This window comes from Poecilia latipinna, unplaced genomic scaffold, assembly GCF_001443285.1.
Source record: "Poecilia latipinna isolate Pla-1442-1.1 unplaced genomic scaffold, P_latipinna-1.0 Scaffold1041, whole genome shotgun sequence".
NCBI lineage: Eukaryota > Metazoa > Chordata > Actinopteri > Cyprinodontiformes > Poeciliidae > Poecilia > Poecilia latipinna.
The window spans coordinates 360340-381761 of NW_015113657.1; the positions used below are offsets into that span (position 1 = coordinate 360340).

Consider the following 21422-nt stretch of genomic DNA (forward strand, 5'->3'; position numbering starts at 1 on the left):
TGTTGGGTGGTAGCATTAATGGACATTTTTTTCTAATTAAAGAAAAAAAAACTTTGGGAATGAATGTGCTGCAATTCCTGGAATGACACTAAATATGTAGCTCAGAGACTTTCTATGGATCTGGATAGTTGGGGAACCTCTGTGGAGCCGAAGGTTTCAGTGATTTGCATGAAATGTGGAAATCACTAATCGAGTTAAAGGACATTTAACAATCATGACCCAATACAAACAGTTAAGCTAACTGTTTTAAGGACATTTTATGATAAATTGCATTTGAATTCATTTGAGTGACATTGTACTTCTCAGATTGGTAGATTTCAATGAAATCCCATGCACCCAAGTTTGATAAGAAGCAGAAAGTTTATAGAAGAAATGAAAAGAGTTACTGAAATTGCACTTTGAGTAACTCAAACTTGTTGGGGAGCAAACTGGAAACTTGTGTTCATTTCTTGTGGTGTTGTTTTACTAATGTGACAACTACTATAGTCATAAGTTCAATGCTGAAAAGCGACTCAAAAACAGTGAAAACAAAGTTTTGCTGGTTAAAGAAGTGCAAATATATATTACTTTACAATTCAAATTCCACATTTTAATTTGTCTCTGACCTGATTTGACCTTGTTTCACAGTAACTGCAGTGATTGCTTGTTTTTGTAGCTGAGTAGCAATCATGCTTAAAATAAGCCATTGTTTTTAGCATTTTTAGATTTATGGGAAATAAACTGTATGCTTACAAGCTGTGATGCTATGATAAAAAAGAGAAACATGTAGCCAATGCAGTGTTAAGAATATTTTATGATTCTTTGTTATATAGCTATTAGATAAGAAATGATTTAGCTGCTGATAAGAAATTTTGAATATATTTTGCAGATGTATTTTTGATTTTGAACTGCTAAGAGCTGAGCATCCATGCTTATGAACACTCACATGCAATCATAGAACACATGCAGGCACACATGAGCTGACCATAAAGATCTCTGCAAAAATCCAAACAAAGTGTTTCTTTTGAAATCACTGCAGCAGAGAAATGAAGCTTTAAAATATATTTATTTTTATTTTAACTTCTTTTGTTAAAAGCTTTATTTTTTATTTTTTTCCGAAGCTGTGATTTGGTGTAAAAATTTACTCTGCATCGTAAGTATGCAATCAACCCAGGCTGAATTATGTAAGAGTTGGTGGACATCTTGAGTCAGTTATATTAGACTCAACTGATACCTATTGGAAATAATATTTATTTAAATGAGCTGCTTTATTGCATAACTTTATTTTTGTCATGCCTGAAAGTGTACCATTTGCAGTGTTTTGTTAACTTTGAACTCAATAAACTTTTGCCTGGCTCTAGACTTCCATTTTGCCTATTTGTTAATTATGCATATTTTAAATGAACATGTTCAAATCAGAATAGTTGTGAAGCATCACTCTTGTGCTTAATTAAGAATTATTTATCCAGCGATAACATATGAAAAAAAATTATGTTTTGCTTTTTATTGTAAGGCAAAAACAGCTGCTGAAAATGAAAAAAAGTGTATATTAATAAAATCTTATTATATTCTTATTAGTCATTTTTATTATTCCTTGTGATGGTTTATGTGTTAGTAAATAAGAAAGATGGAAAATAACTTAAAAGTAAAATATAAAAAAACCTTCATTCATATAGTGTCAAGAGAAAAATAACTTTATTTCCAAGAGTCTCTTGGACCCAAAGGTATTGCCCACAAAAATGGGCCCTGTAGGAAAGAAGGGGTTAAACATGATCAAGGTGCCACAAAAGGGTAACTTTGTGTTGTGAAAAAAAAACAAAAAAAAACATTTTTGATAAATTGTTGGAAAATATTTTTTTTTCTTTCTACAGTTTAATAAATGATTCATAACGTCTTAGACATCTAAATCGAAGGAATAATCTAACAGGCTGCCACTCTCATTGTTTTATCTGACTCCAACATCCATTCAGCCATTTGCTCTGTCAAGCTAGCTGAGAATGTATCTTGTAATTAATCCAGTACTGACAAACATTTGACACGACTCTGTGGGCAACAAATGTAACAGAACAAAGAACATGTCAATAAAAACAGCATTTTTGATACCATCATTCAGAGCCCTAAAAATTATATGCACTATGGTGCATCATTGTTAAAGTGTGACTCAGTCATTGCAAAGCACATTTGCTTACAATTTTTTTTTTGATGATTTGTTTGCAGATTATTAAGTGATAATGAAACCCATTATTTTTTTCTGTGGTGTGTTTCACAATGCCAGATCTGAGTGCATCATTAGAACTGTGCTGTCTTATTCTCGTTTTGTACAAGGAAGACATAAACAGCACAGAAGAATATTTTTTCTCAAAATATATACCATTTTTGCCCATGGTGATGTATTTCAACATATATGCCTGGCTCCAGATTTCCTTTTGCCTAATTGTTAATGCCCATTTGATATATGTTGAAAATACAGGTTTGGAGTCCTTTGCAGTCTTTCATCTTTTCCATGACAACTTCCATTTGAACCAGGGTTTCAACTTTACTGAAGATTAGCTTGAGTCAGAACAATAGCTGATGATGGAAGATGTCAGTCGGTTCTGGTCTTAAATACTTTTCTGATCAAATTACTTATCGGTTTGTTTCACATGTCTCCCTAGTACAGCTAAAAATCTCTGCTCCAGTTGTTCTTTTGAACAACTTTATCATCATTACTATTATCACTGATAGATTTTAACTCACCTGACACTAATTATAAAGTTCGAAACTTCCTCTTAGAAGTTGAGGTCGCTTCTGACTGCGACTGATTTAATGCTGTCTGTGCCATTGAGCTCACAGCTGCACTTTTAATTTGAGCAGCAGGAACAGACTGTTCTCATCTGAGGAGGGAAGGTTGCAGGCATTTTGGGGGAGACAGATTTGGGCAGCTGGTCTGTCCTAATTTGTGCAAGTTATTTAAAACAAACTTAGCTGCAATGAGAACGGTGGATTTAAATAATTCAGGATGCCAGCACAGTACTATGAAGTAATCAGAAAGACAAACTTATGGGTGAGCAGGTTATGTTTATCCACTACAGAGAAGATCTAAGGCTTGCCTAGAATCACCTTGCTGGGTTTGCCTTAACCATGGATTTCAAAAATAATCCATAGAACAAGATGTAGCTGAGGTGCTGTCAAACTGAGACGCTCAAACTATCAGCTGCGCCCCAATAAATAATGCATCACACATCTTAAAACATCTTAGTTTTAAGAATCGAACAAGAATAGTGTTACATTTTATTTGGTTTTGGCATAGATAACACTAACAAAAAAAAAATTTAAACAGTTTAAATGTTACATTTAAGATTTTAAGGAACCGACAAGTTTGCTTTGTAAAAATATAAACAATAACATTTGTTGTTTTATTCCTATATTGCTACAAGTTTAAATTTTATTTGTTCTCAAGGAAAGTTTGTTGATCTCGGGTAATGAAAAACTATTTTCCATGACTGTTTTAGTCGTAGCCAATTAAATCTGACCCTCTCTGGCAATGCTGCCTGCATGGAAAAATAATAAGTTAAAGTTTTTGTTATGGGTCCTTGAGCACCTGCACACTTTGAACAATTGTTTTTCTGTTTTTCATACCTGCTGTAAAAACCTCATTTCCCACCCACAAGTTCTTTTTTTTTTTTTTTTTTTTACTGAATGAAAACAGAAAAGCCACATGTGAAAAGTATTTAACACTTTGAACCTAATAATTAGTTCTGTGCACATTTGACAGGAGAAACTCCCATAAAGCGTTTGGAATAAACTGCAATGAGTCTTTGCACTAAGCCAGATTTTACAACCCAGGTCATGCATAAGCATTTTCTATAAATTCATGTATTTTAGTGTCAGTTTTAACTGTTAAATCACAAGAAAAATAAAAATGGCCCCATCAATGTTTTGTTCAGATTAGTACAAACCTCCTTAAGAGAGTGGATGATTGCATCTTTAGTTCCAAATTAAGGGCCGTATACAAACTGCTCTGGGTCCAGTGAGACTGCTGCTTATTTACTTAAGTGGGTCTGTAACAAGTTCTCTGGGGCTTTCCTAATTTAGCTTGTTAAGGTAACTGGTAACGTAATTATTAAGGGCAAATTGCACAAAAAATTAAAACAGAAATACTGTATATGGAAATATATCAGACATTTTGATTAAAGCAAAGTATGGAATTCAGTTTTCCTCAACAAATACATTCATATTAATAATATATACATTCTGCTGAGGCTATTTTGCCAGAGAAAAAGTATCTTTTAAAATGACAACCTATGGGTAGGTTCTGAATAAACTTTTCATTAAACCCAAATGTCTGCAGTGAGGAATAAAAAGATTCCAGCCTGAGATTTGAACCCAAGACCTTCTTGCTATAAGGCAACTGTGCTACCAACTGCCCCACCATTTTACCCTTGATCTATAAAAATACTTGTGACAAAATGTGAAACGGTCAAAGAAGCATGATTGTCTTTGAAAGACACAAAATGTCAGCTTCCCATTGAGCTCATACAAGGTTGCTTTCTTGGTCATTTCAGCAAAAGGATTTGTGTTGTGAAGTAACTCTGCATCTGCTGTTCACATCAAACAACTTAACATCCCATGCTGCGGTGGTGCAGCTACCTCTCATGTGGATTTAAGATGCCCTGTGGTTTTGGCAACAGCTTGTGAGAAGAAAATGAAAACAAAAAAAGCAGTAAAACCTGACCTCCTGCCAGAGCTGATGGGGTTTTTCTCTCCAGGAAAAATGTTGAAATGCAGGATGGAAGTTCAGGGTGAAAAGCAGCTGTTCTGCTGGAATGCCCTTGGGAAAGCTGTCAAATCTCTACTTGATGTCTTGCCTTTGAAAAATTCGCATTGTGCAGTTCAAAGTACAATCCAGGGCTAAGTCCTTGTGATTAAGCTATCGCACCAACAGGAAGAAAGTTGGATGGATGAGGCAAGCCAAGATGCTGTGACCGCAGCACAAATGACTCACAAGTCTGTCATCTCTCCTGTGAATGTTCATTCCTCATCTTCAGTGAGGAATCAAACATGTCCACGACAGAAATCCCTGTGTTTGGGCAGCCAGTGTCAACATCTAAGCTTCTCTCTGTGCGAACACAATTTACACTGTAATTTTTCTTTAATCTCAACAAAATCCTCTCAGTTGTTACATGCATCGCTTTATTTCCCCTATCTCAGCACTACACGCTAACAAACACACACACACACACACACACACACACACACACACACACACACACACACACACACACACACACACACACACACACACACACACACACACACACACACTTGCCAGCTTCACCATAGACTTTGGAATTCACTGTTGCCATGGCAATGGACTAGAGCACGCTCTCTCGCATCGCTTGTTCTTTTTTTGCTTTCTCTCTCTCTCTCTCTCTCTCTCTCTCTCTTTGTGGAGGCAAACCAGCTTCTCTTATTTACAAGGGGGCTTGCTTTTGCTGTTGGCTACAGGTTACAGGTTTTGGATATTTGCTCTTTTTTAACTGACAAAGAAATCATTTTAGATTGAAAAAAGGCTTGTATTCACAGGGAATGCTTTTGCACAGAAGCATCCCTTGGTTTTCATACTCATTTCTCATCTGTTAATCGAATTCACCGCCCACCTCATCTCATCTTCTTTCTTTCAGTGTTTGCTTTCTTTATATTCCCCGTCCTTTGATTCTGTTCATCTCTCTCTCTCACTCTCTCTCTCTCTGTGTCTTTTGTCTTTTCTGCCAGTCTCTCTCATTTGCTCCCTCCTCACCCCACCTTCCCAACGCCACCTCCTTCTTGCCTCTCTCAGTTGCAGAAGATGACTGCCATGGCAATTCAATAAGAGGAGCGGACAGCGAGTGAAGCACCCACCACTTGCTAAGAACAAGCAAAGGAGTGCCCAAAATTAAAAGAAAAAAAAAACAGAAAACAGAGAAAACTAAAAAGAAAAGAGATTGCAAAATAAGTAGGAAGGGCTCAGATTCGAGGAAGTGCAGTGAAAAGAGAGAAGGAGAAAGGGGAGAGAAAGCAAAGGATAAACGGTGGATGGAGGCGGTTCGGACCGGGGTTACGAAGCTCTCTTCACTGACGAAGAAGAAGAACAGCAGCAGCAACAGCAGCAGCAGGGGGGACAGGAGATGGAGACCAAAGGAAGAAGCGTGCCCCCAGGTAATACACTTGCATTCGCATGTGCTTTTGCATACAACCTACACACATCTGGATTTGTGTAGGTACACATATGACATGCATCTGTATTTAAACAGATAAATAGACGCACATGACTTACTGCCATTCCGGAAACGACCCGCATATCCACATTCACACCGGCTTTCACCTTAAGGTGCAGATGTGTCCAGAGGTCTGGGTTCAGCTTTGGTACATAAAGCTGTGATCAGGTACAGAAAGCTGAGGATTTGGTCATGTTTGGGTCAGAAATGGCTCAAGTGACGGATATTGGTTAGGTAATACAGTTTAACACAGAGAGCAATTACAGTTACATAAGTGATTGTTCTTTTAGTTGAATTTTTATTTGAGTTGTCTTTAGATGCATGTTCTCAACCTGTCACAGCTTTGGTCGGTTAAATCCCCCAAGTTGCTTCTAATTTGACCCAATCAGAATCAAGTGCAGTTAGGAAGAAAACATAGATCTGCTGTGATCTCTTGTTGCGCACAGTTAATTGTAGACATTTCATTTTTTCCCATGAAAAAACGTGTTTTATTACAACGTCATGCAATATCAAACACCTTAAAAAATATGCATTAATTTTTTTTTTTGTTTTGATTTGATCCTTTAATCGTCTGTTTTTACTCCTGCTTATTTGAATTAGGCAAATTAGAACATATATCCACCATTTAAGAAACCTGCATTTCAAAATAGTTACGTTTTAGTTAGGTGAGATGTAATGTCATCAGTTTTAGAGGTCTTAAATAACCAGTTTAAGTGTGAATAGACGTATGGGAAGCCTGTTGCTGCCACATTGACTTGTCGGGGCCAACATGGCAGCAGGTTGAGCAGAGAAAGAAAAACAACACAACAAGTTTCTGTGTTTAAAGCAATAATACAGAAGTTATTTATTGTGTAGAACCATGATGGATGGATGGATGGATGGATGGATGGATGGATGGATGGATGGATGGATGGATGGATGGATGGATGGATGGATGGTATTTTAAATTACAAACAATAAAAGCTCTTGATTTCAAGATGAAAATGTTAAGTGTTTAGATGAACAAACAACTTCTAATGAAGAACTGATTGAACTTCTTCACCTTAATTCTCTCTTCATGTTGCTGCAGCAGTGAACCCCAGGGCTCTGAAATATTATCTTGTCGTTCTTAATGTATCTTGAGTAATCTGTCACAGTTAAAGGCTGCATCTCCGGCATTTTATTTCCTAAGTTTTTGAAAACTTAAATCTGAGACTATTTAGTGTTTTTATAAGCATGAATGAATAATTGAATGGAAGATAATGTGTATAGCAGGTGAAACAGCTTTTGACTTTCACTTTTGACTTCCTGCACAATAGTTAGAATGAATACATCTATGTTTCCCTTTCCTCTCGCCATGCCTGTTGACTCGTAAAGTCAACAGTACTGCACTTTTCCTTTTTTCTCTCTCATTTATCATCATTTTTTGACTGATTTGTTATTGGATTTTTTCCTTTGATATCCCAGCTAGAATTCCAAACAAAATTTCCAAGAGATTTTAAAATGTCTTTGTTTGTTCTACACATTTTTTGTTGAAAGGAAAAGGTCGTAAAATCAGTCTCTGTGGAGATATCCATTTTTAAATATTAGATGCACACATCATGCTTTTACAAAACCTTCACTCAATAAAAAAACATCTTCAAATGAATTATTGAACTTTGCCATACATTAAAGGAAAATAAAAGCTGTATATGCATTTTTAACAGTTTTGGATTTTATTTCAGCACAGACTAAAATGATTATGTCATAAATATGAACCATGATAATAGTAATTATGTCTGCACTTGATACTCAAAACAAAGTGCATCAGAGAACATTGTGAGTTTTATTATTTTACACACCAATACCTTGGGAGATTTTTCAGCTTTGTTGCCTTTAATGAACAGGACAAAAAAAATCTGAATTTTCAGTATTAACTGGTAAACAGGATTCTTGAAAATATAAGTGGTTCATAAAAAGGTCTTAGCCAAGACATACTAATCTACACACTCAATATTATAACATTTTCTTCCAACACTCCATGTAATAAATTACAAACAACTACCAACATTTGTAACTGTCCTGCATCCACAATTGCAATTTTCACATCTTGCTCAAGCGATGTGGACATTTTGTTTCCAGCTGGCTGCACCTGCCAACGTTTCTTCACAGCTTTGGGCTATATATGCTGTGTTTTGATTAAAAACTACTCGAGTGTGCTTACACAGAATGTAGCGAAGGAGTCAACGCCATCAGCAGGTCCCACCAGTCACCTACAGTGGGCCCATCAGGGACAGTAGATGTGTTTATGCATCTAAAGCTAACAGTTTAATTTATAAATAGAGGAAACAACTGACAGCTAATGGCTATTTTTTAAGGCTTTTTAAGGTTTCCCATCTTTTCTAGAGAAAAAAATAAAATATAAGCTTTAGATGGCTTCAAGTAAATGTAACGTTGCTCATTACACAAATCTTGATCATTAAAACAGTGTCAAACTCATTTACTTAAAATGCAATGCTGAATAAATTAATGACAACATTGAATCTAAAGCATCATAAGAAAAAAGATCAGAATAGACAATAGAGTGGGTTGTTAAATATATTTGCAAGGCAGACAAGCCTCTTCTGGTTCTAATTAAAGGTCAATAGTTACCTGATGCTCTTCTAAACAACTTATTCTCTTCCACTTGACGTTTTATCAGCAGGTGGTTTTTATTAACATTCAGCACTATTTAGCTAAAGGTGGGTGAGAGAAAAACAACTGAATGCAAATCAATATAAGTAGTCATCTCTGTTTGTTGCATTTTTGGGAATCAAACTGAAAAATGAAAAAAACCTTCTGATCCTTTTCCGGTTTTTGCATTAGACGTCAGTTTCCTTCCACGCCCTGCGATGGTTTGGTGGGAACGAGGCATCCAGGTGCTGTTGACCACCATGGGGGCCTTTGCGGCATTTGCACTCATGACGGTGGCCATCGGCACAGATTACTGGCTGTATGCCCGCGCATTCATCTGCAACAGCACAGCCAACTCCTCCCAGGAGGATTCCTCTAGCAACAAGGACAAGAAAGACCCCGGGGCTCTCACCCACTCTGGCCTCTGGAGGATTTGCTGCCTTGAAGGTACAGCTGGTTTCAGAATGTAAAATAACTGTCTGGTGTGATAAGTATGTATTTTTATGTATTTAGTAGCTGTGTGGGAAGGATGAGGGACTTTTTGAGATGAGTGTGCTCATCAGAGTAATCAGACATGACATAAATAGGTGTACAATCACAGACACATACTACAAACAGTACCCATGTGATACATAGACTTGTTGACATTCATCTACTACTAATGTTTTAGTCATGGTAAAGGATTCATCAAATCGTGACCATTTTGTTTTTCATGGCTGGAGAAAAATCAGAGCTGTGGTCAATTTAAAAAGACAACAGAAATAGAACTGCAAGCAATTATGCCAACCCACCATGCATTGACTATTTAGTATTACCACATTTTTCATAGCACCAAATTAGATCTTGTTTACAGAAGCACTCAGGCCTTAAAGTTGTAGCCTCCATGCTTTTTGACATCAAGGTGCTGATAAAATGTTTTTGTTTCTTGTTTTGTTTCTTAATGTTGGGAGGAAATTTCAAATTTTTTTTGGAAAATCCTTAAATTCTCTAAATATTTTTAGAGGAACTGTTTCTTGACATAACATTAGAAAGACTTTAGATTGCTAATTAATGTCCATGCCTTCATGTCCTTTGCTCACTCTGTGGGCTTTGGACCTTAACAACACAGTAAAAAAGCTCACAGCCAGAAACAAAATCCTTCTAATGTGTTTAGCAGAACAAAGAGCAAACGGTACAGAGACGTTTGCATAAATTAGGAACTATTGCAGTGTATCCTCTGTTTTAACATTGTAAGCCTTCCTCACGCTGTCCATGGTGCTGAAGAAGCAAATTGCTTTGTATGAAACTAAGTTATTTCTGCTTCTAAATCTCGTGAGTAATAACCTGCCAATAAAAGTAATAATAATTTAAATTTTCATTCAGTGCTTGTCTTGCCAGATTTGACAAAAGAGTCACCTGGTGATTTTTTTTAATGTTGAAGGATATTACATTGCCATCAAAAGGTGGATTCCCTTTTAGGCTAATTTGATATTTTAGTGAACATTTTTAATGTAAATTGTGTCTATAATCTGTGATCTCTCCTAAAAAATATCTTGTTGTAGTGTCAACATGTTTTTGTTTCTTGGTAGATTTTTTTATAAGTACTGCTCAAGCCTTTGGAAACAGGGGATGTTTTACTGTTAGGTAAATTCATATTTTGACCATATGATTTTTTGCAAGATTTTGACTCCAACCTGTACAATTTTGAATTGTACAGGTCAAAATTACATCCATTTGGATGCAAATGGATTTAAGCAATTAGGTGATGTCTATTTGTGTTTAGGTTGGTGTGGCCTGTGATCACCATCATATGGCAACATTTTCCTAGTTACTAAGCAAGATATATTCCTCGGGTAAAGTGGACCAAGTAGGATTTAACTGGTTCTGAAAAGGCAAAAATTGTAAAATGTCCTTCAGAGGGACTAATAATCTCAAAATAGTGAAAATATTGTGTGTGAGTACAGAACCATTAAACATTGTTTCAAAGAGTCAAAAGCGCCCAAAGAAATGTGGTAAGAAAAAAAGACACAGAATGAACTGCCAATGAACTTGAGACGGATAAAAAGATACCAGAAACAATAAAGTCCTGTCATAACTGCAATCTACCTGAAGAACCCAGATGTACAATGTGTTCAGTAGTCAGAGACAGAGGCTTAGTATGGAGGGCTGAAACTCAACCACCACTGACCAAACTGTACGCTGAAATAATTGAAGACTGGCTAGGACATTTCTAAATAAACATTTTTCAAATGAGAATGGAGTGACTCTTGACAGGCCAGATGGATGAAAGTGTTATAACTGAAGAGGAAGTAGTTGGAAGATTTTGGGCAGAAGGTGGACTCAGAATAATCAGAATCTTATAAATAGACAACTTTGATTAGGCAGAACAATGCTGCATTGAATAAACTGCGTAGCTTCTCAGAAAAAAGACTTGTAAGATGAAAGAAAAATGATATTGTTTCCTTTTCACCTGACATTAATCATTGTGGTCCCTCCTTAAACATTAGAAGCAAAGAAACTGACAGACGCTATAAATTTAACCCTTCTGTTGTTGAAAATATGGATAGTTATGTTAGTGACTGGTTTTATCTTTATGTCAGAAAAGTTTATTTGTAAATTTTGAGTTGTTTGTTCATTTTGTCCTTTTAAAAATATTCAAATCAACAAGTGAGATGAAAAAAATTCTCTTTTTCTTCCAGTTGCATAATAATTTTGCACACTGTTGATTGTCCAATAATTGTGCTCATACAGCTGTTCTCCCACAAAAAGCAAAAATCTCACTTCTGCTTACTTAAATATGCAACTACAAGGCTTACTGAGATCTTGGACTGATTACAGGCATTCATGAGTAGATATTTTAGAATAAAATGAATCCTCAAAAATACAGCTTTGTACAAAGTGTACTTCCAATTCCTTCATCATTGTCTCTTCCTCATCCTCCCCTCTGTGTTGTGTTCAGGCTTGAAGAGAGGTGTGTGTTCCCAGATCAATCATTTTCCCGACGACGCAGACTATGACCAAGATGCTGCAGAGTATCTGCTTCGTGAGTAACGCTTACAAAATGCATCACAAATTCACACAAAAAAATGCATCGAGACATAAATAACAGTTCAGTGGCGTACGCACACACAGCACAGCGAACAGCACGCACACTTGCACACACACACATAAATGTTTCAATTGCGCAACGATACAAAAAGGACCAGAATGGGGATGGTGGGCGGACACCAATGCACGGATGTCAGATTCAAGCAAAGTGTTGCTGAAGGTGTGTGTGTGTGTGTGTGTGTGTGTGTGTGTGTGTGTGTCTGCAGGGTTTATGGATGCACAGGTGCATGGGGCTTTGAGGTTTTCACAGATGGATTGAAAGAACAGTCTTCACTGATAGATTATATTAGCCAGGATTTATTGTGTTTCAACATCCATTTCTCTATTGTAAGTGCAGATCCATTTTACACCACCATTAATTTTTTACTTTGCAAGGCATGTATTGCATTTATGTTATGTAAAAGTTTATATTTCTGGGAAGGCAGCTGGGAGGCTAGTGTGTTTTAGTTTTCTAAACTGAATAAACTATTATGTCCAGTGCACCTGTCACATTGTTGCATAATTATTTTGATTTGCTTAATGATGTCATGAAAAAAATGCCTTTTTACCTTTTTTCAATCAAAAAAGCAAAACTAAAGTAAAAGTAAAATATTTATCATTTAAGTAATATTCAAGAGAACCTTATGAACATGTAGATGTTATTCTTGTAAACATCAAATGTAAAACCAGGAAAGCCTGTAGATTTCTTCTTTTTTTCATTGTTTGAGCTCCTTGAACCTTTATAGCTCCTGAACATCTGCTACATTTGGCCCAAACTAACTTATTTAAGGCTGCAGTATTATGTTTACAATTTTTTTAAATAAAGAAAGACAACAAAAATGGATAACAAGCAACTATGGTAACACTTTATTTGAAGGGGGTTGAATACGACTGTCATAACACTGTCATAAACATGACATAACACCTGTCATGAACATGAATAAGCCTTCATGAATATTTATGACTGTTGTCATAAAGCGTCATTTGGTAAATTATGACACTTTTAATATAAAGTTGACATTATTCAAAATGTCTTTGTTATGACAACTTGACATTAACCAATAAATCATTACTGTTTAAACTTTACCTTTAATAACATAAAGTTACCTCATTTTTAAAGTGCAATCAGTAATACTTTTATAACAAATTTATATCAGTAATGATTTATTGGTTAAATATTCATGAAGGCTTTTTCATGTTCATGACAGGTGTTATGTCATGTTTATGACAGTGTCATGTCAGTCTTATTCACCCCCCTTCAAATAAAGTGGTACCGAAACTATTTTTCTTGATTTTTTTCTATTTTTTTTCCACAATTAGCCCAAATTATCTTTGGTGACCTAAGAGTAGAATTTATCTGTCCAAAATGTAATGATGAGTGGTCTTATCCACTGGCCACTCAACATCAAGTTATCTTATCCTTTTAGCAGAAAAAAGTATGAAATGTTGAAGCTTTGACTTCTGACAGCTTTGGACTTTGAATTACATTCAGCAATCTTCTCTGAATACAGAGAATGCTCATTGATAACATTTAGAGAGGCCCATGATGCTTTCATTCAGACATTAATCATTTTTTTTTTACTTTTATGCAATCAATTAAACTGTCAGGAACTGGGCATCAACATGAAACCATACTAGACATGATAAATAGTAAATAAAAAATGTACTAATCAACAGAGTGTCAGCAGGGCAATTAGCTTAAGTTTGGCAAACAGAAGGTTGTGAGTTTGACTACAAATTTATTTCACCTACGTTGATCTAGACCTGGTCAAGACACTTAACCTGAATTTCCCCTCTAAACTGTCATTCGTGAACATTGTGTGACTGTCAGTTAATTTTAAAGAATGTAAGATTATAAAATTAAAAAATGCTAGAGTATGCAAGTTAAGTCCATTTACAATTTCATCTCATGTTACATACTTTTAAAATGACAAATTCTGTTGTGTATCAGGATTATATCTGACATTTTAATCCTCCCTAATGTCTCCTGATAATTAACATTTTAAAGGATGAGATAATGTAATGCTCAGTTTCCAGAGCTGTTAAAGAGACTGAGAGCTGGATTTTGAGGTTTTTGGTTGTTTGGTCGACAGTGAAGGAAAAACTCTATTAATGTTTCAAGTTTCAAAGGGAGAGATTTTCCACAACACCAGAATTATGTTTTATGATTAAAAAAAATGTAGTGTTGATCTTTTGGGAGAAAAAGTAGCATCAACTGTGGATCCTGGCCAAAACTGTCTGAAACAATAATGTTTCCATTGCCGTCTGCAGGTGTGGTTAGAGCTTCCAGTATCTTTCCAATCCTCAGTGCCATATTGCTCCTGTTGGGCGGAGTGTGTGTTGCTTCCAGCGGCTTCTACAAGAGCAAAAGGAACATTATTCTCGGAGGAGGAATTCTTTTTGTAGCAGCAGGTAAGACTGGAGCTTTACTGCAGGTATTTTTCTACTGTGAGACATTAGTGAGATCAATAAATTTACAACAAAATCCATATTGACATTCTTACCACGCCTGCCTTTTTACAACTGAAAAAGTTGTCCAGTGTGTCAACTTGCAAAGTCCCATAAAGCTGAATACGATTTGTGCGAAAGGAGCACATCAATTTTTTTCTATCTCTCTAGGGCTTAGCAACATCATTGGTGTGATAGTATACATCTCTGCAGCTCTCAGCGACATTTCTCCAAAGAAAGATGAGGATAAGAAGTGGCACTACTCTTACGGCTGGTCATTTTACTTTGGCGGTCTGTCCTTCATCCTGGCTGAGATGGTTGGAGTCCTGGCTGTCAACATCTACATTGAGAAGAACAAGGAGCTGCGCTGTCGCTCTCGCACTGACCTCTTCAAGAGCACCACGCATGCCATGCTGCGTCTGCCCAGCTACCGCTTCAGGCGGCGCTCCCGCTCCAGCTCCCGCTCCACCGACCCGCCCCGTTCACAGGAGACGTCCCCCGTTGGAGCTTCCAAGACCTTCACTCTTCCTCCGTCTGCTCCTCCCTTCTCTGTTGCCACTTTGCCCAACCCACACCACAGCAGCAGTGGCGGGAGTGGTGGAGGTGGTGACATCTCCATGTACACCCTGTCAAGGGACTCCAAGCTGGGGAGCCTGGGAGGAGGCGCCCCACCTCTCTACGGCACAGTGGACCGGGCCACGCTTTATCAGCTTCACAATTACTTCCCGAAAGATTCCAGCGGCAGCAGTGGAGGCGCAGGAGGAGGGGCGGTGATAAGCAGTGGTACGCTCCCATCTCACTCTAAGTCCAACTTGGCGGCTGCAGCAGCTGCTGCTAATGCTGCGCCACTGAATACCTCCACCGCAGCTGCTGCGCCGGCCCAGCCAGCCCCAATCTCAACAGCTACAATGGAGCGAGACAGGGGCAACGTTGGAACCCTGGACCGGCTGACAGCCAAAAGGGACAGGGATAGCAACTCCGATACACTTAACAGGAAAACAACACCTGTTTAAAATGGAACCTCAGAGAGAAGGGCCTAGAAGGGCCTCAAAAAGTATAAAAAGTTAGGGCTTAAAATGGGTGGGCAACACTTCAACAGTAAGGGTTGTTGTCCTTGAGTCTGGGAGTATCTAGCTGCCATAGATACAATATCATAAACAGTCATAAAACGCCTAATACTCTGTGGACATTGATGACAACTGCCTGCCTTAAAACAATCGAAACATTAGAGTCAGTGTTTTTTTGTTTTTTTTTTTTCAGTTTACTTTTGTTTTCTCTTTTACTAAACCAGTTGTGCAAATCTGATAAAATAACCCCAGAGACAGAATAGAACAGTTCATACCTTTAATTGCCCGGGTATGAATCTGTAGAGTTTACTCATGTAATGTCTCATCTGGCTTTTACAATGTCCGTAAGAGTTCAGAAACACTCAAAGATGACCAATAATAAGACGTGCCAAGATGATACAAGCCATAGTTTTGTCACATGTCTGTTCAAAGGAACAGAATGTCACAAATGATTGCCACGTGAAGAGCTTTTCAGGGACCAATTCTAGATCCTAAGTAGCTGCTTGACCTCTGGTCCACAGAGTAACACCTCACTCACATCTAACCCAATGTTAATGTCACACAAGGGAGCAGTGTGACTCACTACAAGACCATTTATTTTTAATGACATGTTAGAGAAATAAATGTGTCCAGGTCAGACTTCAAGCTTCACTTTGAATAGTTCTGTACTCTCTATCACACTGTGTCTGCCTGGCTAAAGCATTTCTACCATTTGAGCTTTTTCACAATTTCTTTCTTTATAGTCACAAACTTTACTGTATTTTATTGGAATTATATGTGCAGCTAACACAAAGTAATATATAAATGTGAAGTGAAGCCAAATTATGCATCTGTGGGGGAATTCCCCCAGATGGCTTTTAAAGAATGTTACGCCGATAAAAGTCTAAAACTTATTTTTACGCTACTAAGTGAAATCCAGCTATGTTAACTTCCTTCAGAAGTCACCTAATTACTGAATAATTTGTGAAACTTAAAGTCACTGTCAATGCACCTTTTCTATGCAGGCTTCACATACGGAGATATTGCTGAGCTAATATGACCCCCAGTTTCACCATCAGACAGGTCAGGGTTCATGTCAAACATTTCAGTTCCCTTTTCAATCCATCATCTGAAATAGAAACAGAACAACTACAAAGTTGTCAGGACATGGAAAAAGCAGCCGTGACCCATGGTAACTCTGGAATAACACAAAGTCGACCTTTATTGAAAAGGTGCAAGAAAAAAAAAGTTTAAATCAAAGCTTTCATAGGACATGTTTATGGCAAATCTGAAGGAAAGTTGTGATTAGATGAGACCAAAAATGACTAAAATCCAAAACACTACAGCTACAAATCAATATGTCACATCATCACTGCCCACATAAACATTATGGCATCTGAATCATGCTTTTAAATTCTTTTCAATACCAAATCAAGCCATACTTTTAAGATTTGTGTTTGAAACCATTTTAATTTCACCATTATGCATAACCATGTATTTATTAATTACTCAAAATCTGAGTAAAATACTTTAGAGTTTGTGACTGGATGTGACAAAACCCAAATCTAGTTCAAGAGGTATGAGGACTCCTGACCTTATAAACAAACAACATAACCTAATATTCATTTATTTATTGTTTAAACAAGAGACTGTTAAAAGTGCATATATGCCCAAACTGAGACTGAACTTAGATTATTATTTTTCCGGTGTCTGTCAAATATTTTGTCTTTTCTTGTGAAACATCAGGATATCCAAGATATTGTATAGGTAAAGTTAGGGAAGGTATCAGCTGTGGTAAAGTATATTTTTTGAAACGATCAGCTGAAGTTTCTCAGTTAGGGAATGATCATAATTGCAGCTATAAGTGCAACGGAAATTAATTGCAGATCACGAGTGAGCAGCTGCACTTTTGACTCTGCTCATAAATTATGGTCACGGTGTGTCATCAGGAAGCCTCAGAGTCAAAGGAAGTTTTATTCTCATAGAGAGAATGTTGTGCACATTATATGATATTTAATTGGTTTAAATGTTTTAGGGCATTTTATGACTGTTTATGACAATAATTAGATACTGGAGGCTCAAAGGCAGCATCTGTTGAATGTTCCTGCTAAGGGCTGAAAAAGCAAGCAACAGGCTGGGGTTGGGATCAACTTACACTCAGGGGGTGAAATTTTATTTAGAGTCAAAAATTAAAAATTACAGTCATCTGTTGCTCTGTACAAAATATTGGCGTATTCAAACTATCTGTGTAACAGTAGTATCTAGCACATCACTAAATAAGAGAATTGCAAGAAGTTAGTCAAATTTCAGGTGAAGCACATTCTACAGGGTATTTTTAAGGTGGTATACTAAGTAGTTAAAATCTGAAAAATAAATTTCTGATTTGATTTTCCAGACATTCAGCACTAGACTCTTAGATTTTTTTAAGTTCCAGACTGATGTACAGAAATCTGAATGCAGTTTGAGCTGAACAAATTAGCCCAACCCTTGCTATTAAGAAGGAAGAGAAAAAGAGCTTCTGCTCCAATTCCTCTTCCCTCTGTCTTTCTATAGCTATAACTATATACTGTTTAATAAAATAGAATAATAAATGTATAATGAAATTGTAGAAAAAAATCCACATATACAAAAACACACAAAGTCTGTAAATGGTAAACTTTGAGTTTTGACATCATTAGTGGACATGAGGAGTGACGACCATCTCTAGGTTACAGGAGATTGTAACTCTTTGAGTGTTGCTATCATGTTCTTGGTGTTTTTATGATCATGCTGATTGTTGCAGGGTATTTATACATTTGGATGACATTGTTTTTATTTTATTTTCACAATCATCTTCATTTCTTTTCTCCTGCTGTTGGAATCAAAAGTTGTAGTGTCACATCAAAACTGGTGCATAAAAAGAGGACGGTTAGTGAGTCTACATTTTCTGTTTTTATGAAATATCTTTATTGTTGTCTTTGCATTTGTTTCCGCTGGGAGAGGTAAATGAACATTTATGCTCCACATCTGCAATGTTCTGCTACGACCTAACGCGCTCGGACTGGAAACTACCCAGTTCCAGCCTCTGTGGCTAACTGGTTAACAGCTAACCTGGATCAACTCGGGGTTACGTGCCGTGCTCAAGAGCACATCTATATGTTGTTTTAGAAAAGTGTTTACTTATTTTTTTTCTTCAAACCATCTATTGTTCTAATAAATCCATGATAATAAATGGGCAAATTTTAGTGCACTTTTTTTTTCAAAACTATTATGCTTTTTTAACACATATGTTATTTTACTGAAAGTGTAACACTTTGTTTTACTTCTGTTTTATGCTGTGGGTTTGACTTTTTAAAATTTTATTGGATTATTTTTTATCAAATATTAGGATTGGATTTGTTCACTATTTATAATTTGTCTTCACTTGTTCCTGTTAAATGTCTATTGTATCTTACTTTGGTTCCTATCTGTTTTTTTATCTTTTCTGTCGTTCTTCCACTTTTTTGTCATCATTTCCTTGTAGGAAATGCATAGATGTTTTACTTTTGAAACATAACCAACGTAGCCTAAAATCTGTGTTTTTTATTGTTCTAACTAGTGTATAACTGTAGGTGATAGAGTTTATATTAATATATTTATTTTGCTGGTGGTATGGATCAATATTCTTAATGTCATATTGTTTCAGAATTCTAACTCTTTTATCTTGGGACTAAAAAGGTGACAGTGGTCCCTGTGACAGATAGTTGGAAACCTTAGTGCTGGCAAAGTGAGCTGCCTGTGGTCTGTGTTGGTAAAGCTAAATGTGTTCACACAGTAAACATTAAGTACAACAAGCTACATCTGTTATTTCTAAGGCACAAATGTGTGTAAATACTGAGATGTAGGCATGGGCTGGTAAATTTATCACTGTTTCTTGGTACTGTGGCATTTGTAAAAACAACAACAACAAAAAAAAAAAGTTTAAATAAATTTGTATAACATGATCCAATATCTTCTATGTAAAGCAGATAAGCACCAGTTATCACTGTTCGTGCCACAATAATGCCATGTGTGGTGCTCCTATAGTTTTCTTTTTCCCTCTGTTGTCAGAAAGAAAAAAAAATATGGGTGTCTTCTTTCAACCAAGAAAACACTCAGCAACAGCTGATTGGCAGCAACAGGTATTGCTTTTTGCTGCACACAAGAGAAATTGCTTGTCATTCTGGCACTTTCTCTGGCAGATTTCAAATTATAGAGAGTAATGACAATGTTTTGAAACTAACATTTTAAACTTTGGTATTCCTTGATACCTGGTACCCACCCCATGCCTACTGACATGTGTCCTAAGCTTACATATGTTTTGTGACGTGTTTGTAATAACTTTGTCTGCTAGACATTGTTTTATTTTATTTTATGGTTATGTACCAATGTTAAAGCCATTCTGAGGCCAATGTGAAAACCAAGTTCCTTTCCCAGCACTTTGGCTACTGACACGAGCCCAACTTGAAACTCTTCAGAGAGAAAACTGAGATGGATTCAAGAAAGGAACACTAATGATAAAGGGAAGCAATAAAATATACAGATTCTCTCTGGAAAAGATAAAAAAATACAAGTATATACAAAATATAAATATATAGATATATTCAATAAAGTTCTCTATGTATAATTTCTTATGTCCAGTGGATTATTTACAGTAAATGGTTCTAGTAATGTTCAGCTGTCCAGGTAGAAAAATAAACAGGAAAGCATGGAAACAAGTACAACTGAAATTATATATATAATTTAAGAACAATGTTAAGATGATAACCCATCTGCTTACCTTTGACAGCCCAATTCAAACCAAATATATTTTAATCCCTACAATGTATCTGCAGACATGAACACTGGACACAGGTGTGTGATGGGTTGAATAGCAATAGATTTGATGTTAAAGGTTTTAATTGGCTGGTTTCCATTATCATCTTTCTCTTTGTGCAGCAGGAACAAGCACAACTTTGTTTTGCTTTATTAAACTCCCATTACTCACCCCCCCAATAAGCAACAGCTAAGCACTGATTCAACACACTCTCATTTTTATAGCTTGCATCTGACTACCACAATATTTGGCACTGAGGATCTGATTACATCTACTCTTTCATGGAGCGTTTGTTGTATACAGTACTGTGTAATAATACAATAGAACTAAAATCATTGCCAACTTTATGTTTATTCATCTTGCATTTGCAAATTCTAATACAGAGTGAGAAGGTGCACTTCTTCAGATCATTTCATCAAACTTCTTCAAACACACAGTTATGTCAGCTTTTATCAAACTAATTGGAGAAAACCACCCAGAATGAATAGTTCGATTTGGATGTGATTTGGTTCACATGCAGATCAGTGATGGATGATTCAATCTGCCAAGAACTGGGAAGTTTAGAACCATTGGTGGTGACATGCCATGACTCAACCATCAGTCATCAATGACTGTAGTCATGTTGCCCTGACATCTTATATCATGAAGTTCCTGCAGAAACTCCTGTTTCCCCAAAGTAAGTAAACAAACTAATATCAGGATCCCTGGCAGGTTCCTTATCTCTGTGGATTTGGAGTTAAAGAAACAATACACCAGGTTCAACAAACTCATCATCTAGACAAAGCAGGCAGCACTGTGATGAGAATGTTCTTGGATTTCTCCAGTGGATTTAACCCAATTCAGCCTGATTTGCTTAGTCAGAAACTCCAGAAGACACAAGTGGAGGCCTCAACAATTACCTGCATCAATGATTGCCTGACAGGCAGATTTAGAAGCTGAAGGATTGTGCGTCAAACTAGGTGGTCAACAGCAAAGGAGCACCACAGGGTGCTAGGCTTCCACAATTTATTTTCATTTCGTATGTATGAAACTTCTTCCACAATACATCACCTGGAAAGTTAGCTCAGTGTTCTGGCCTGGAGTTTAAGGGTGGAAGAGGCTTCTGGACAATACAAAAGATTAGTTTGATTTTAAGAACATAAAATGTGTGTTTCCTGGAGTCTATTTCCCACGGTTCTTTGGCTGGTAAGAGCTTCCATTCGG

The 21422-nt window shown here is 36.7% G+C and overlaps 1 protein-coding gene across 1 annotated transcript; it reads left to right on the forward strand.

Annotated features, from left to right (window-relative positions):
- The first annotated feature begins 5399 nt into the window (after positions 1-5399).
- LOC106959052 (voltage-dependent calcium channel gamma-4 subunit-like) lies at positions 5400-17900 on the forward strand. The gene is made up of 5 exons (XM_015051340.1): positions 5400-6156; positions 9039-9293; positions 11785-11868; positions 14184-14324; positions 14532-17900. The coding sequence occupies exons 1-5, from the start codon at positions 6126-6128 to the stop codon at positions 15371-15373; spliced, it is 1353 nt and encodes a 450-aa protein (XP_014906826.1). The 5' UTR covers positions 5400-6125; the 3' UTR covers positions 15374-17900.
- Positions 17901-21422: the final 3522 nt, after the last annotated feature.

What these genes read in the sequence shown, in the direction of transcription:
- LOC106959052 (XM_015051340.1), top strand. Translation starts at nt 6,126, where the DNA reads ATGGAGACCAAAGGAAGAAGCGTGCCCCCAG. An exon ending in AGGAAGAAGCGTGCCCCCAG is followed by an intron (nt 6,157 to 9,038) that starts GTAATACACTTG and finishes TTTTTGCATTAG; the next exon opens with ACGTCAGTTTCCTTCCACGC. An exon ending in GAGGATTTGCTGCCTTGAAG is followed by an intron (nt 9,294 to 11,784) that starts GTACAGCTGGTT and finishes TGTTGTGTTCAG; the next exon opens with GCTTGAAGAGAGGTGTGTGT.